General features: G+C 36.7%; 1 protein-coding gene across 2 annotated transcripts in view; it reads right to left on the bottom strand.

Annotated features, from left to right (window-relative positions):
* GRM8 (glutamate metabotropic receptor 8) overlaps positions 1-18,892 on the bottom strand; it is an 896,233-nt gene that overhangs the window by 518,669 nt on the left and 358,672 nt on the right. For both annotated transcript variants that reach the window (XM_037836249.1, XM_037836248.1), the window contains exons 3-4: positions 992-1,127; positions 380-534 (exon numbers count right to left, since the gene is read on the bottom strand). In XM_037836249.1, coding sequence (XP_037692177.1) covers positions 380-534; positions 992-1,127 — 291 coding nt within the window. The remainder of the gene's footprint in view (positions 1-379; positions 535-991; positions 1,128-18,892) is intronic.

The raw sequence follows: 18,892 nt of genomic DNA, 5'->3' as shown, positions 1-18,892 counted from the left end.
GATATTTGGGAGGCAGACTGCCTTTCAGGGACACTCCACATCTTTTCTTTTGCATCTTATTTATCCATAGGGTCGGCCTAGTATCTTGTATTCATTTTTGTATAAATCAAACACTCTCTTTCCAACAATGCATATGTGATGCTCATTGGAATCTGCAAATTTAGAGTGCAGCTGCTAATATCATGGAAATATTCAAGGCTAAGTCATGATTCTCTTTCTTACAAAAAAATATAATGGGTTTTCTTTCCTTAAAAAAAATGCTATGTTCAATAGTTACTGTCTTAATTGTGGGTGCATCTGATCATATTCTGATATTCTGGTTTTGCCTTTGAGCTTTGACTCATCTGGACTGAAACAGGTCCACGTGGTACATCCTTACCATCAATTGACGCTCTTTTGGGCAAAATTGTCACAGCTCCTTCTGCAATCTCCTCCTGCTGATAGACAGGTGCTATTTTGGATCCCCAACTATCTGAGCCAATCCAGAGAAAATGGCCACTTTGGTTTAATTTTTTTGCTGCTTCCAATATTCTCCTATAGGAATTAAAAGAAATAAAGCATACCACATTTATCAAGAAACACTACAATTATGATTGCTATAAGACAAGTATACGAAATTATATATACTCAATAGGTCAGTGTTAACCAATTAGTCAATTATTCAACTGCCTGAGTCTTATCTCCTAAAGGAAATGTATTGGAGATTTTAACTCCAGCACATGTTAATTAGCCTTATTCTCAACCTTATTCAAATCATTCTGTCTATTAGCCTTATTTGTCTCATCTCTTTCAGTCCCCAGGTTTTACTCGGCATACTTAGGAACTATAAAGCTGTTGTGTCTCTGTGCAGCAGAAGGCAGTCTGTAATTACAATAAAGTTTTGCAATTCTTGTGAAGTCTCACAAGGTTTTACATTGAATATGAAATATATTATAAAAAAATGACATGGGCCACAAATCTGATCTTACATAAGGAGGAAAAGTAATAGCACCTGATGTCATCCTCATTGGCAAACATAATCACAGCCCGAGCATTAGGTGTTTCTAGGAGGCGTTTGATGATTTTTTCAAATTCCCCTGGTCTTGGCTCACGTGGAATTTTCTGGGATTGAGCAATGCAAACACCACCTATTTAAAAAAAAAAAGGTGATTCAGATAGGGCATTCATTTAATTAGCAAAGCTAATTTATAAAGCTACTTTACAAAAACACATGATTCAGTACAGGATATTTTTTCTCAAAACATCTGTCACCTATTAAAAGTAATCATGTTTGTTTGCATTATAACATATGCCTCAAATAAATGTCTTTTACATGATAAACAAGTAATTATCATACATTGTTTTCCTTTTTTTTCAAACTTAAACATTATTTTTGTGGATGCCTATAAGGAAACCAAGGTGCTACAAGATGACAGTCAAAGAACAGAAGGATGAACGGTTTTTTTGATTTATTTAACATAAGCTAAAACACAAGTGTCTGGATATCTTATAGGTGAGACCATCTATTTCTTTGCTACTTTTATTTATCAGTAGGGCCTCTTTTAAAGTTAATATCATTTTATAACCAAAAGTATTGCAGCAATATTCACATGCATCAACCATGATGATATGTTATTAGAAAAGTGGCCTTCAAGACTGTCTGAGATACAGCCAATCCCCAAAGAAACAAACGCTCAGCTCACATATGTCCCAACCAGGAAAACCAAAATGGCAGAAATCCCATCTCACTATCACTTGTGAAAAAAGAGATAATACTTCTTCTGGCCTCTCCTTCTAAGGCAATAAGAGGCTGAAGAGAAACATTTGGAAAAAGTCTCTGCCACTGGGCTGAAGTAGGAGAGGAAAGAGGATTCCTGATTATAATGGAGTGGAGAGATAACAAGTATCCTGATACTGGAAGAGAAAGCAATATGAGCAATAAGTTTCAGTTGCATTATGAGTTAAACTGACTTCTTTGAGTAAGCTGAGAATTAAATCACCATTTACAGCTTCACTTCAGTGGGCAAAGGCATTTTTACTTCCAAGCAATTGACACTGCATTCAGTCACCCAAACATTAGTTGGTGCCATCTCATGCCATGCATTGGATTAGACATTGGGAATGCACAGTCTAATCTAGGAGTCACCATGTAATCTGAGAGACAGGCATTCCAATAATTTATCACGGACTATGTGATAAATTATGGAATTAAGGGGATAGAATATGTGTTAAATTGTAGAATTAAGGTATAGCATGCATAGGGAGCACGGAGAAGGGAGTAAAGTGCCTGGGGGAGGGGGCTTTAAAGGGCAAGCATTCATTCACACAGAGACAAAGGTGGGGTATTCCTGGTAGAAGCCAAGTTATAAAACAACTTTGCTTGACCATGGCCTGTGGTAGAGACTCAGTGGGGATGAGGTTGGAAAAAATGGCCAGGCTCAGCCTGAGAAAGACTGTTAAATATGCCAAAGAATTCAGACTTTATCCTGAAACAGTGAGAATCCACTGAAAGTTCATAAACAGGAGAATGACATGATGAGCTTTGTGCTTTAGGAGAAAAACTAATACATACAAAGAAGACAACTCTGGTAGTCAGACAATTGGTCTCCAAGCTGTTGTGATCAGACTTACAGGGTGTGGCAGTAATGACTAATAAGTGCTCGATTAATGAAGGTTTGTTTTTCCTATAAGTTGGAGCAGCTGAAAAATTATCCTTGTAATAATTATCCCTTGCTAACCTTTCAATGTGCGCTTCATGGTGGGAACTGCCCACAATCCACAGAATGAGCCAGCCTGCTGCCCGAAGTTAGCTAACCTTCTCATATACCATTAAGAGCTATGAGGATTGATTCATTCCTTCAACAAATATTTATTGAGTGCCTATTATATGCCAGACATTGTGCAGCGATGCAAAAGTGAATAAAATAGACATGGTCTCTGCTCTCCAAGAATTTAGGAATAGTGTGGGTAAATTGGGCATGAAGCAAAACCAAATTAAGTATATAATCACAAATAGTGGCCAGTGCTGTGCAGAAGAAGAAAGATTTAATTTAGACTGAGGAGTGTTCCGACAAAGCCTCTCTAGAGTAGTATCATTTAGTTGAGGTCAAAAGGATGAAAGAATGGTAGGGACTAGCATGGGAAAGGCCAGGAAAGAGTCAGTGGAGTTAATGACTAAGGAGGAGAGAAATATGAGATGAAGATGAGACATAAGCAGGGCCAGGTCACATGTGGCTGTGTAGGACCTATGGAAGGTTATGAATAATTAAAGTGCTCAGCTTCTTCACTAAATGTTTTTATTTATTCAATATTTGAGTACAATGGAATGTTTCTTATAAAACCATTGCCTAGTAAGGAAAAAAGTGGCTGAGAACTGCTGATATAGAAGACAATCTGGAGAGGAAAGAATGGGAGGGAATGAGCCCAATTAGGAGGTGATCGAAATAGGCATGGGAAATGATAACTAAGGCAAAGTCGGGGAGGGGCAGATGGAGCTAAGTTAGAATTTCTGAGTTAGAATCAATGGGGCCTTGTACTAATTTGATCTAAGTAGTGAGGCAGCAAGAAGCAACTAAGGATGACTCCAAAATTTTGGCCTTTCTGACCAACTATGTGATAATAACATTAAACAAGTAGGAAATACAGGAGGATAAGCAGGTTTGTGAAGGAGCAAAGAATGATTTTGATTGAGGACATGTTCTGAAGTACCTTTACCTTTGGTACATCAAACTGACGAAGTAGATCTGGAGCTCAGGAGAGAGAAGGGAAATGTAAATTAATTTGTCAGGTGCTGATACATTAGATAGTTGCAGTGTTGGGAGTGAAGAAATCATTTACAGTAAACATTCAAATCAACAAAAGAGAATGGTGAATGATGGTGCTCTGAAAAACCACCTGCTTTGGAGAGGGAGCTAGTGAATGAGACTGGGGAGAAGTGATCACATATTTTGAGGAGCAAACTTCTGGGACAAAGTCTATTGGCAAGTTGAAGACTGTGCATTATTTCTTTAAAAAAACAAACAACCAAGAACAAATAAATGAATTGGTGAATCAGAGCATTAGGCAACTACAGGAATGCAACACCAAAACTGTGACACTCTCTAAGGAGCAATAGCTGTTTTGAAATATGAATGCTCTTTTAATTTAATTTCCATAATTACTTAAGCTTCCCACTCAAGACATGTCATAGTGTGAGAAGCAGTCAGAGACTACTCCTGACACCATAGCCAGAAGAAATGAAGTCCAGGGAAATTTTATGATGATTATTTCAGATGAGGCAAACAGGTACTCCACACATATGGTTTAGACTGAATTCTCTGATTTATTTATTCACTAAGCATCTATTGAACATTTTTATTTGTAAAAAGCTGAGTTAGCTAGGTTGGATTTTTATATTGTCTAAATGAATTTAGACATTTAGAAATGAATTCATAATTGTTGCTCCTCTACCTTACCTTACACTTATCAGTCTGGTAAATTTTCCTAGAAGGAGGCACTGTGCAATTAATTTATTTCAGCTCATCAAATACTTCTGGAGAACTTGTTCAAAATGCATTTATGGCTTTTGGATATTTTATTAAATTGTGGACAGTATTACTTTTCAAGTTATTGGAGTTAGAAGATTAGGATTCTTTTCTTAGCCCCAAAACTCATTCACACTTTCTGTCTTCACATCACTCAAAAAGCCAGACAGTTAATCCATTCATAAACACTCATGGTCTACTATCTTTCAGGAATTGTAGACATCCAAACATTTCCTGGTCTCAACAGTCTCATAATATAATTAAATGACAAGATGTGCACATTAGACAAGTCACGTAAAAGTAAAATTAGGTAAAAATGACAGATAACAGCATAAAGCATATAGAAATGCAGTGATAAATGACAAACAATTTATCTGCCAAAATAGTCCTATGCCTTCATAAAAAGAAAGGTCATGTACCTGCCTGTTAGAGCTTATTTAAAAAACATTGTGAAATTCAGTCCAACTGCCAGGACTGAAAATAGATATGTTTTCCATAAAATATTCAGTATCTATTGTTTGAAATGATTTAGATTTCTGAGGGGAAGGGTGACAGGGGAGTTACAAAGAAAGCATGAGTAATTCTTCACAGCCTTTCATCAAACAGTTTGTTTATTGCATCTATTTTCCTATAGATCACTCCAAAAGATTACAAGTGTACAGTTCGAGACACACTAACTTTCCCATTCTGCATGTGCACCTGCCCAGTTTTTTATGTAACAATTTTTAAAGCTTAGCATTTAGAAAAAGCTATACAAAAGCTGCAAATGGCCCGAAGGCATTAGCCAATGTAGACCCTGGCATGTTTTCATGATGGAATGAATAATTGGCTGTTTTCTAGAATTTCCTGTCTAGTTTCCTTTCAGCCTGTGTGATTTTTCTCTTTTTGATTATTTAATGACAATGAAAAGATTATTTGGTGGGTAGCTCCTGTGAATGGAGCACTTTTTGTACACTGCACAACATATGTGAGTGCTCCTTCCCAGTCTCATTCACGCCAGAGCTCCATCACTAACCCTAATGTCAGCACTCTAGGGTTGGTATTACCACCAGTTTTCAGATGAGGAAAATGAGTAACAAGAGTATTAACAACTGGCAGGAGGCTAGCAGGTTCAAAGCCAGATCTGTCTGACTCCATATCTAGACTTCTTCCATAGCCTTGCTTATTTATAATTGCCTTTACCTGCTGCCTATGATGTAGTGGCTACAAATGAATGATGAATGAGATAAAGCAAATTTAAAGATGCATTTTAAAACCCAACAGGTTGCCCCCTTATAAATCTGAAGAGTAGCTACAAAAATATTGTATTTTTTGTTCAGTATTAAGAACTTAATTAGGATTCTTAGAAAGCATGTACATTATAGGACTGACTTAAACTTTAGCGTATAGCCTATCTGCAGTGAAAACTTTTCAATTGCTCCTGAAAATGCATGTCCTCAAAAAGGATTTCCTGAGTTCCCGAGTCCTACACTTCACCTTTGCAGTGCAGCAACCACAATAATATTTTTGTTTTATTACCATTTTGTCTACCCTAGACTGGAAGCTCCTTGAGTACTAACCCTTATTTTCACATTTACCACCATACCCCCAGCACCTATCACAGTGCTTGCTACATAGAAACATCAATAAATATTTCTTTAATGAATAAATGCAAGGCTTGCTATAGACATTTTTAGGATAGAGAAATAGAAATGAAATAGCCCTATCTTCAAAGAACTCTCAGTCAAGAGGAGAAGCAAAATCTCCCATGTAAATTGATGTTTTAAAAAGTGTCATAAAAGAAACAAAAAAACAATGGGCCATGAGAATTTAGAGGATGTTTTCACTGAAATGGGTTCTTCCCCCAAAATAGTTTTATTACAATGCTCTGGATTAAAATATCACCTAAGCCTTAGTTTATTCATTTGTAGAGTGGCACTACAACTTGGTCTCACTGACACAAGAGAAAAATTTTAAATAATTCCACTTCAGAAATATTCTCTCTTTAGAAAGCTGAGACTCCTGGGTGAGTGGACCAATGTCTCAGGTCCTAGAGATGAAAGGTCCGTAGGTATTCACTTGCTAGTACAGCAGTATGGAGTGGGGAAGGAAAACAGCTGGCATCAAAGACCTGAGCTGAGTCCTGTGTGATCCTGAACAAGTCAATTCACCTCAGTTTCCTCTTCTCTATAGCAAAATTCATAATAACTATCTCCCCGTTATCTCCCAGGGATGTTAGGAGAATCAAATTAAAAAGGGTAAAATGGTAAAGTTCTATACAAATGGGGCATGCCAGTATTGTTGTTAATAACAATCATGGCCAGATAAGCATCATAACCAAACCCGGAAGGGCAGATAGTTGATATTTAGATCTGAAATATATGGCATTTTCAACAGCTCATATCCTTGAACCCTTCACCATTCTTTGTACAATATTGTTAATATCCTAAATTCTGAGAAGATGCACCCACTTGCCTGTGCAAATAAATAAGTTGACTAGATTTCCCTTTTCCCCTATTTTTAGTATCTTTGAGGAAAGGAAAAAGTGCAATGTAACTAGGGTAGTTATACTGGGAGAAAATGCGAAAAAAGTTATTTATGTTCTCATCCCCCAAACCCTAATTCCTACTCCAAGGATCCAAGTCTCCTTTAAAAGGGAGCCCATGAGTATTTAGAAGATCTAGGTTGAATATCTGGGTTGAAAATTAGAATTTAATTCTTTAAAAATGTAATTAAGTGGTAAAAACAATTAAACTATTGAGGTGCCAGCTATCAAGGAGCAAAAGTTATAGAGATGGCCACATATTCCATTTAATTTAAATGTTTGCTAAAGGAGTATTAAGAGAAAGGAATCTCAAGTGTTGAGATAATACCATTGCAGGCTGGGATCCCCAGTAAGCAGATCCTTGGAAAGAGTTTGAAGTGCGCAATAGTTGCCCTTGGCATCCATCCTATGGTGGGACAGGGAAGGAGGCAGGACAGGGAGAGAAGTCCAGCTGGTAATGGCCCAATGAGCTCCTCACTGATGCCAGGGGGAGCTGTGGAGCTGGAATGGCCCCCAAAGTTGTTCCACATTAGCTGGAGAAGGCCAGACCTTTGCACGTCCCATCAGTCGTTGGCTATGGGCTACAAAGATGGTGACCTGGGGTGAGAAGACTCCCTGCAGCCAGGGCAGTCCCTCCAGTGTCTCAGAGCTGAGGGCTGTCTGCCCACAGCAGTCCAAGCAATGGGGTCAACAGGCCCTTCGCTGAAGGGAGATCTGGGAGGGGGCTTACCACAAATATGAATTGAAATTTATAGAGAAATGAAGATGTATCTCTGAATGACGACATAAATTAAATGATTAAATGAATTTTATTGTTTCATGTTAAAACTCCTCTTCAAAGAGGTCTTGTTGCTTAACAAAAGGCCATCTACACAACTGGAATTGTATCCAGCACAGATAAGAGAAAAAGGACCATAAAAACTCTCTGTATTTCCATAAAGAAGTGTTATTAAAACAATCTGAAAGGACAAAGAACCATGCTTTTAGTTGCTTTTTTTAAGAAAAAAAAAAATCTCTATTAATAATGCAGAAAAAGAAAAAGAAAACAAGAAATAATGCCACAGTACCAAGTTCCAACTGTGATGGAGAGAGAGGAGGATTAATTTATTAGAATGAAATCACTTACAAAGGTGTGTATGGAATATTAAATGTGATTTTAAAAACACATGATTATTACCAGTGTCTCAAGTTGGTTCACAATTTCCCTAAAATTATGTTCTAAATTAGATAAAGTCTCTGGATGTTTAACTTGTTAGATATACACGATAGACTTCGGCTTTAGTGCAAAAACAAACAAAATTGACATTTCACCAATTATTAAAGAGATTGTTTAGGTTATTGGTTAATTGATTTAAATTCATTTAAAACAACTGGTTTCAGTTTTAGGTTGACCATAATAAATTGCCTATAATTGAACATTTTTGACCTAGCAGAGATATGATAATAGTCAGAGAACCATTACATTTTGATTACTTCTTAGATGTACACCTTCATATAATAGCTAGAACAAAACCAAATAAGCAATAAAAAAAGAAACAGAAACACTTGAATTCTCTACCCTAATGCCCTTGACATCATTTCTTTCCATTTTTCTAGAATAAAAGTAAAATAACAATTTAGCCTAATGTTATTGGCCCTTTAGTGGTAGTTGAGTGAAATTTATTCTAGGGTTCAAATAAGTGTGATCACACCTCTTGTAACAATATTTTCACCTCCTCATGTGGTGTACAACTGGGACTTCACACGAAAATACTCGATATGATGAAAGTATGTAAGTTTGTCAGTTTAGAGCAACATCGTCAAGAAGATTTTGATGACACATCACTGTAAGGAAAAAGTGTTAATCTTTACCTACACGGATAAGAAGAGTAAAATTGCACTTAAATTTGTGCTCATTCTCTCCCCACCTTTCTTTTCAAATATTTTATACCCCCACCTCCACCCCCATACAGACTCTTCAAGGGATTCTGTAAAACAATGCAGTGTGGGAATGAGACTCTTGGTGCAGAAAAGGCACATGCCAAATGCTACTCCCCTCTGTCCCCTGAAGGATGGTAATGCAGGATAACTCACCATGAAAACGCCTGGCACAGAGAGCCCTTCTCCTGCCTGCTCCTGTGTTCTCTAAGAGAGGCTAATGATCTGGAGGCAGATTTTACTGGGGTGGGCTCATAGGGTCAGTACCCCTATTGGGTGGTTTAAATTAGCCACAACTTACCACGGATTCAAAGGCCTGCTCAGAGAAACAGTGCCCTATGGTGTTCACAAATCCGGGCTCTGGGGCCAGACTTCCTAGCTCCAAATCTTGCCCCTTCTCCTACTACCTGTGTGATGTGACTCCTCTGTGCTTCTGATCCTCAGCAGAAAATTGTGGGGTCTCCCAAATGGGTTTTTGTGAAAGGATTAAATAAGGACCCAAGAGATCATTTTTTATCCTCAGAAAAGACAATTTAGTTTTAAATCATTTAGAGTCAAAATTGACAAATCCCCAAACAGAAGATATAACTCACTTTCATGAATGAAACAAGCAACATTCATCTATAAAATTCTTTCCAGAAACCTCAAATTTCATTCCCTAAATGTACACAGAGTAACCAACTCTGACTGGAGAGTCTAGTCTGGGCTGAGTCTACTGCAGCCCCGCCCCAGAGTCAGAATGGACACTCGAGCCTACCTCAGGCTAGAGATAAATTTCTGATGTGTTACTTCTTCCCATTCCTACAAACTGGAAACTTCTAAGGAGATATGGGTCCAGGAGGGGGGAAATTTCTGGAAAAGAAATAAAGCAAGAAATTAAAAAGAATGAATTTGGGAAGGGGAGAGAGTGAGAAGAGAAAAGACATGAGGGAGAGAGAAAAGAAGAACGAGAACAAGAAGAAAGAGAGGGGGAGCTAGGAAACTAGAGGACAAAACATCAGTCCCAGAGTATCCTTGGAACTGGGACAAAGATGGATTCTCTGGAGGGTCAAAATGGCAAATGTGGGGTCAGGAGCAGCTGGAGAAGGAAAAACTGACAAAGTTTAAATAATTTTTATCAATTTGTTGGAAGTATTTATATTTATTTGGGAAGAGTATTTGGATTTTTTTTTTTTTGGGGGGGGGGGGGTTGTTGCTTGTTTGTTCTTGCTATTTCATGGTAGGTTTCCAGGTACTGGGACTAACAACATGATAGAAAAGAGAAAATTAACTCCCTCTAAATGCTCAAATGCCTAATCTGAACAGACTCTCTGAGGGAAGAGAAATTTCATATTTTCCAGCCCATTGCCTGGGAAAACCATTATGACAAAAGACGGTATTGGAATCACAGTGAGCACTGTTTAAAGTCCTTACCCATTCTGAAATGAAAAGAACTGGATATTGGGCTTTGAATTAAGCCCATTATGGGATTAGTGGTTCAGTTACAGAATCAGTATTTCATCATAGAACAGTTGGTGAAGGGAGGGAGGACATTCACGGCCTCCACGCTTCAATCATTCAACAAATATTTGAGCACCTGCTGCATGCCAGATGCTTTATAAAAACTAGGGATACAGCAGTGAACAACATACGTTCCAATGTATCTTCAGGGTCTTGAAAAGCCTGAAATTTTTGAGCATTCATTGGAAGTGTGATGAATAACTGAATGAATGTAAAGCTCCTATTTCATGATAGAGTGGAATGATCTAATAAAGAGAGAGTAAGCATATCCATGTCTTAAAATAGCCATCACTCAGAAAAAGTCCAAACATCTTTGCATCTATGTTACATATTTACACAACATAAAGTCATTTCCAAACACCTTCTGCAATTAGGAAACTCTCAGCAGTAAGAACATCAGCAGCTATCAGAACTTGCAAACCATGAGCATTGTTTAATCCAGCATCCAATTAACATCCTATCCTACTTATCAGCATTACCTGAATCTGCTATGTATTGGCTTTCAATCAGTGATCTTTATTCAGAACAGCATTTTCAGCAGATACTTAAGGGGACTGACATTGTAGATTTGAGGAATAAGAAGTTGATACTGAAAGATCATTATTATTTTCACTAAATCATACTTCAGAGCTAGAGTTACGTCACAACCAATGTAAAGCAGTGACCGACCTAAAAAATGGACTTCAGATAACAAAAATAGGCACAAATAATGTTTAAAAACTCAAAGTCTTTCATGCAAATGCAAGCACCTTGCAGTGTTTCTCTAGATGCTGCAAGGTCATTTTTCCCTGAAGGATTTGATCTATGTGTTTGGGATATAAAAAAGTTTAAAAATTAATTATATATTTAACTTCTTGGATTCAAATAGTACTAAAGAGAGGACAGAGAGAGTAGACATGGTTCTGATAAAAAGCCATCTGAAAAATTAATTCTTTAAAGGACTCGTTAAAATAAATTTCAAACTAGATTTTATTTAAAATAGAAAACAACTAGTAGCTCAGATGCAAGCCTTCCACCCATCCCCCAACAAAATGAGTTAATTCCATTACCTTTACCTTAATAAAAGATCCACTTTGGAACAAAATGAAAATAATAATAATGACATTTTAATAGGAAATACTAGTCTACATTGCTTTAAATTTTGTCTCATAATATCCCAGTGCTATTAGGTAAGTAAGATAGACACTATACACTTCTTTTTATATTGAGAAAACTGTCCCTATGATCATGCAGCTAGTAAGGGGTCAAATCCAGACTTTATGAACTTTGCTATCAGTAAAGGTCTCCACAGTCATTAAATTTCTGTGATGCCCATAATTAAACAGTGCATCAACAGGTAAGGTAGAATAATCAAAATGTGAACTTCAAAATTTTATCCCATCAGGGCTGAATAATTCAGAAAATGCTTTTATGGCTCAGGTTGGACAGAAATCTCATTCATTAACATCCTTCCTAATGAGTGTCTTGCAGGCTTCTTCTCCCTATAAGCCCAGCATGCCCCCATCACTTATGGAACATTAACTGAGCTCTTACTACATGCTAAACATTTTGTTTGAATCTGGAGTTACAAAAATGTATAAGAAGACAAGTTCCAGGCCTTCAGGAGCTCACAGTGAAAAACACAAATATATAAACAAATATTACAATTTTGTATGATAAATGCAATAATCAGAGTAGTCTAAGGATATGGGGACAAGGAATGGAATCTAGTAACCATAAATCAGTGATCTTGGGAATATCTAGTTAAAGAAGCATAAAAAGAAGCTATATGGTACCTTGATACATACCAGGATCACCAAGCAAGAAGCCATTTCAAAAGTGAGTTTATGATAAATTTAGCCAATCAGAAACCAGAAAAATCTATTTCTAATGGGTACTACCAGTCAACAGGTGAGTTCAGTATTTCCCATGAAAATGTGATTGTCATAAATAACTTAAATAAAAGGTGGAAAACACCAGCATTTATGAAAGAAAAGGGGTTTAATTTTACTTTTCCATAGTAAGAAGCAGACAACTCATGTTGGGGTAGAAGGAACACAGGAAAAAAAAAAAAAAACTAAAACGGCCACTTGAAGGGGAAATAGCAAAGCATCATCAGTTCCCTAAGATCTGAGGAATTTAGTTGGATTCAATAATTTAAATCACAACTAATCAAACCGTTATCTACAGGGCTTTATTTATTTTAATGTTAAAATACGTGAGCGCTGTGAGAATTTTTTTAAAAAGATTCCTATTATTGGAAATTCTGAAAATGTGCAAGCTTAGTCAAAATTGCATTGTTTAGGGATTTACTATCAAGTAATCCTTCACTGAAACCAGGAAACTTCTACATCCTCAGTGCTATCGGAAATATAGCAAGTGTGTTGTAACATTTTGCATTAAATTATATTAATCTATAGAGGTGGGGGGGATTCTTAGAAAAGAACATTAAGCTTTCAACAATCTCCAACATCCAAACCCAAAAACACAAAAGTGGAAAACAATCAGAACTGCAATGACAAAAGGATAACAGTTTGTTAACTCATAAATTTCTGTGATATAATTTCTACCATTTCCATTCATGGCTTGCCTCCCAGATAAAACTCATTCTCCTTACTAATGCATTATACCTTTTCCTTACATAGTGTGTGAATACCTATAAACACAAAGCAGTTTGGCTTGTGAAAAAAATCTTGAGACATAAATGGCATAGCAGAAGCCCTAGTTCCATTATAGCAAGTTCACTCATGACATCATAAAATTTTCTCATTGCTATTTGAAGCGTGCTCTATGTTCCCTCTGCGTGGCCCTTGGCAAGGCACGTAACCTCTCTGACTATCAATTTCCTCTTTTGTATAAAGAAAAGCGCTGCACAAAATGATCTTGAGATTCCTTTCAATTCCAACACTTGGTATTTCTATGAATATACCACATATGCTGCCTCCCGTGACTACTGTGACTTATGTAAGTTCTATCATGGGAATAGGACATCAAGTAAAGTGCAATAAATCACTTTTTTAAGCCTTTAGGCCTTTAAATCACTTTTTTTAAGGAGGTAAGGGTGGAAAATATACCAGTGGCTGCTATCCAGACCATAGAGGATAGGATGTGAAACCCTGGCAAGGATGCTCTCAGGGACAGATGAGAATTCATGAAGGAATTTCTTGGCAAAATTTTGGGTATCTGGTACAGAATTGAAATGTGATGAATTCTCTGTGAGAAACAAATCACAGATTTCATTAACCAGTGACTCAAATACATCTACATATATTTTTAATATGTGGTGTACATAGAGGCTCCAGGCATAAGTGTGAACCTCACGGTTCTTCAGAAAGGATTGGCAGAAATTTATTTTCCAACACTAAATGGGCCTCTACCTCTAGACTGCGTGGTGGCTGAAGGGCCCCTTGGTCCTTGGCCACAGACAGAAGAAAGGAGACTCAAACATCAGCAACAGGGAGAAAGAGCTCCTGTGAACCTTTCTTTTTCTTTTCTTTTGTTCTATTGAAATGGCATCTATATGATTTATAGATTTTGGATGTGCTGTTTTCTTTTTAAGAAAAAGAAATTCACAAACCTTGACGTTGATGGTGTCAATAAGAATTGGGCTCTTATCAGGCTCTAACTGAACATAGCATTGTGCAAAGGAAATTAATGAACATGAGAGACTCTCAGAGATAACAATTTGCTAGAAGTTTAATGAGGAAAAAGAGGGAGAAAGCCTCTTTTATAAAGGCCAAATCCATAGCCAAATAAATGCTACTTCACAGTACTCCAGGGAAATAAGTCTCCAGCGAATGTCTGTGGGACTCAGGTAGGCAAGATCACAATGTATGTGAGAAAAGGAGAAAATAAGGGAAGGAAGAGAGAGAAGGCGGCGAGGAAAGATAGGTGGCTAATAATAACTTCAGGTGGTATTCAACATAAGAGAGTAAGTCCTCAAATATAGGAAGTTTTTCTCCCTTGTTTTCCATTTAATATTATTAAGCATGAACAACTCTCCAGAATAAAAACTGATCAGTAATTTTTAGAGCTCATAAAATATATTTCTTCTATTTTATTGCAGAAGGGTTAGCATTCGGTTTATTTTTGCATGGGTGCTTTAGCACAACATGGGCATAAAACTGTGAAAAATTAAATAGCTCAGAAAGTGTAGGTGGGCTTCTGTTAAAGTTGTGCTGAATGAATTTTTAGAAAGCAGGATGCAGTACTAGAATTGCTGCACATGTGTTCTATTATTAAATAGCTAACTCTTCTAAATTGGGAAGTATAATAACAAGCAATCTTGTGGAAAAACCAAAGATCTAAACAATACAATTCTGAAACCAAAATAAAGCTGAGTTTTGTTATTTTTTACTTTTATAACTGTTAAAATATCATTGTGGCATTAAGAGTACAAAAACAGAAAGAAGAACTTTTAAAGAAAAACCTGGAAACAAATATTTTCTGTAAACTTACCATCCTAGGATTAAAAAAATATCTCATTATTTATTTCAGGCTTATATATACATAAATCCATGATTATCAGTCATTATTAATGTATGTACACTTTCTGAGTTCTGTTTTCCACTGAGCAGTCTATCATTGATATTCTTCCATGAGGTTACAAGAGAAGCAGCAGAAGGAGCACTGGATTTTGAGCAAGATGTGGTTTAAATCATAGCACATTATTTTTTCATATAGTTGTGATAATCATTTTCTTAGCTACCCAATCTTCCACAGAATTCACTATACCAATTTTTCTTGGTCTTTTCATGTTCTTGAGCATTCAGGTCATGACCAATATTTCACAGATCTGTAAATATCACTGTTCACACTGCCTTGATATAGCTTTATTTTCTCCTTTTGAATAATATCTTTGATATAATTTCATCAAAGTGAGTGAAAATATTTACAGCTTTTGGTACCTAGTGCCAAATTGTTTTCCAAAAGATTTATACCAATTTATACTTTTACCAGCAACACATGATTGTAGAGTGGCCTTGCCAACACCAAATAAAGTATGTTTCATGTTTTGCTAATGTGATATCTGAAAAAGGATATTCCATCATACCATATAGATGTTAAGTGTTAGCTTTATTAGATTTCAGGATAATTAGTGGAAGCTATCAGGAGTCCTGAAAGTTAGTAAAATTTTCATTTATGACGCATAGACCTATACAGGGCTATAGATATAATTTAACCCAGTATTTAATCCATGGAGAAATTTTGGCAGCAATAGGTTTGATGGAAACCTGGCAATTATCCTAGACTCCTCACTTTTCTCAAATGCCCTTATTCAATGTGTTATTAAGTCTTGTTGTTTCAAACCCTCTTAAATCCCCACTCTTCTCTTTTCCCCTGCCACAGCCTTAGTTCGAGACCCCTGATCCATCACCTAGTTTACTGCAATAATCTCTTCTTCAGTGATTCTGCCTCCAGTTCAATGGTTGGTGGTATATGTGTTCTGCCACTGACTGTTATTCTGTTTAAATACGACAATGGTATTTTGTTTTTCAGGACAAAATCTGAACTCCATAGCATGGAATATGAGGCCCTTCATAATCTGCCTTAGTCTTTAGTTTCATCTCTTACCACTAATCCCACAACCTTTCAACATCCGCACAGGACATGTTCTTACAAACCTTCCTCACCTAGGCAGCTATTGTCCTGAAAGACTCATCTCTGGGTCCACTGCTTTGGAAGACTTTCCCAACCCCACTTTCTCCCAGTGTTGGTTGGACACAAAATAACTCCATCAAACAGAGAAAAGAAAGCTCTATCAGAGCATTTATTCCACTGTATTGTGGTTGCCTGTTTAGCTGCCAATCTTCCCAACTAGCTTATTAACTCCTTACATTAGAGAAGTGCCTTTAACTCTGTGTCCCCAGTGCCCTGCAAAGTGTTATCTCCTAGTAGTAGTAATAAATAAATGAATGAATGGTCCACTGTATCTTCTAGTGATAGTACCTCAAAAAGCAGTCCGTCTCATTTTTGTGACCTTTAAAAACTAGAGAGCTGCTATTAAATTCCTGTTACATTTGGCTGGGCAAATGGTCTGTTGAAATGTGAAAGGCACAATGTTAAAGTATTCCATGGCCTGAATGATACATGAAATTGACCATCTTGGATGATTTACTAAATAGAATCCTGGATACTGTCATTGACATATGCATGAAATGTGAGGTCAACTGTCTAATAATAGACAAACACACACAAAAAAGAAACTAAAATAAAAAAAAAAGTGTGACCGCCTTTAAGGAAAAATTGAATTCACATGTGATGCAGAGCCTCCGATCCAATCTGGCTGTCTCTGAAGGTCCTCCCTCAGGTCAGGGAAGGCTGCATGAAGACTGCGAGTCTGGAAGGAGACTGCCCAGAGGCACAGGTGTTGACACATTTAATAGGCTCTGGCAGCTGCTTTCTCACAGTCGGAATGGAAGAATGAGTCAAAGCAAGAGAAAGGTGTAAAAAGGATCAAGAACAACTGTATTTGTTTTAAGTAAAGGCATTAGCAAGTAAACAAAAGAACTGAGGGGAAAAGACATTATATGATATTTATTCTGTAAGCATGAAATAAAAGATTAAAAAATAAGATGGCCCAAGCCCAAAGTGCTGTAATATCTCTGATGGCTCATTTGGAAGTGATTACTTACTTTGTAGTCTATGTAGTGCTGTCCAAAAGACTTTTCTACAATAACGGACATGTGCTACATCTGTGCTACCAAAAATGGTAGCCACAAGTAATATGGGGCTATTAAGCATTTGAAATGTGGCTAGTGTTACTAAAGAACTAAAATTTTAATTTCATTTAATTTTAATTTAAACAGCCACATTTGATTAGTGGCTACCATTTTGGACAGAGCAGAATTCAATATTCATAACAGATTTTTAAAAAGGAAACTTTTAGTTTTAAGGAGGTGGTTTTAAGGGACGACTTTATCTGTTAAGAGTATGAAATAATATTTGTACTGGTCTTTACAATTTATTATGTATTTCACATATTTTATTTGACAATATTAAAAGGTGAAGATGAATATGAAGTCTCCATCAATAGAAACAATAAGAAAGGAATCCAAGCCATGTGTCTTCTCCAAATTAGATGTGGTTCTTGCAGGGCAAGGACCTTAATGAGACACGTTGGACAAGCAGGGGACAATCGTGATTAGGAAGGCAGACTCTGGAGCCAGACTGCCTGCATTCAAAACCTAGCTGTGTGACCTTTACTAGTTGTGTGAACTTCATCAAGTTAATTAACTTCTCTGCACCTCAGTTTCCTGTTCATCTTAATGGGGAGTAAGTAGTACGATTTTCCTCAAAGTGTTGTTATGAGTTAACCCATGTAAAACACCTAGAATACTGCCTGGCACACATGGTAAATTGCCATTTATTTATTGAATAAATAAAAAAATTTATTAAAACAAATTTAATAGCACACTATTAAACCATAATAATAGAGGGTCTTAAAGCAAGATTTCACTTCTTTCTGGTATACCAAATGTACATCCTCACCTCATCAGGCAAATTATTATTCTGTTTTGTTTGCATGGCCACTTTTCCTTGCAACTTCTAATTGATAAAAACTATAGTTAGAAAAAGAAGAAGAAAAGAACTACAAAATAAATAATAAAGCAACAAATAGAATAAAGAACTATAGTTAAGATTTTGAGTTGACGATTCCTAACAATTATTAAATGTCTTCATGTGACCAGAGCATTGTAAATTAAAGTCAGATTCTTGAAGGTCCTCAACTTGCCACTTGAAACTGAGGTGTAGCTTCTATTCATAATCCTTGCTCTCGTTACACACTGGCCTGTTTCTGAACCTCTCGCTGCTTTCCCAAGCCTGTTGACAGACCTCCAGCCTCCCCTCTGACTGTCACTCATATATACCCACTCACCTCTCCCTCCTCTCTCCAGCCAGCTTGCTATATCCCCAACCCTTGCAATCCACTGCTTGAGTTTTCTCAGTATAGGTTGTTGCTGGTTGATAGAAAGCTTTTAAAGATTTGAGGGAAGACTCTCAAGGGCAGTGAAATAATTTATCTACAAGCAGAGCTGATGCTGAATGCACTGGTATGAAAGTGAAATTTAGAATACTCAAAAAGAAATGCATTAGTTAAAATAGAGAATGATGTAAAAAAATCATTTGCAGGAGTGATATGAAATAAATTAAAGATTTTTAAGGTATTACAGAGCTAACAAGCTACAGCATATGACAAGAGCTCCTATAATTGCAAGGAAGGAAAATGCAGAATTTTTTTATTCTCTTCCAAATACAAATTCAATGATGTGCTCTGAATCAGCGGAAGAAAACACTCAGGTTGCAAAGGTGCTATGAAAAATGACAATCTCCAGGGGCTTTATGAATTAATCCTTACCCAAGGCATGCTTTTGCATGCTTAGTGTGAATTATTCTTTATAAAATTATACTGAGCATAATTTGAAAGTGTAGTTTGTAACTAGGTGAACAATAGATTAATAGCATTTTA

This window comes from Choloepus didactylus, chromosome 5, assembly GCF_015220235.1.
Source record: "Choloepus didactylus isolate mChoDid1 chromosome 5, mChoDid1.pri, whole genome shotgun sequence".
In the NCBI taxonomy this organism is placed as follows: Eukaryota; Metazoa; Chordata; class Mammalia; order Pilosa; family Megalonychidae; genus Choloepus; species Choloepus didactylus.
The sequence above is the reverse complement of the archived record's forward strand: the minus strand, read 5'-3'. Positions and strand labels throughout refer to the sequence as shown.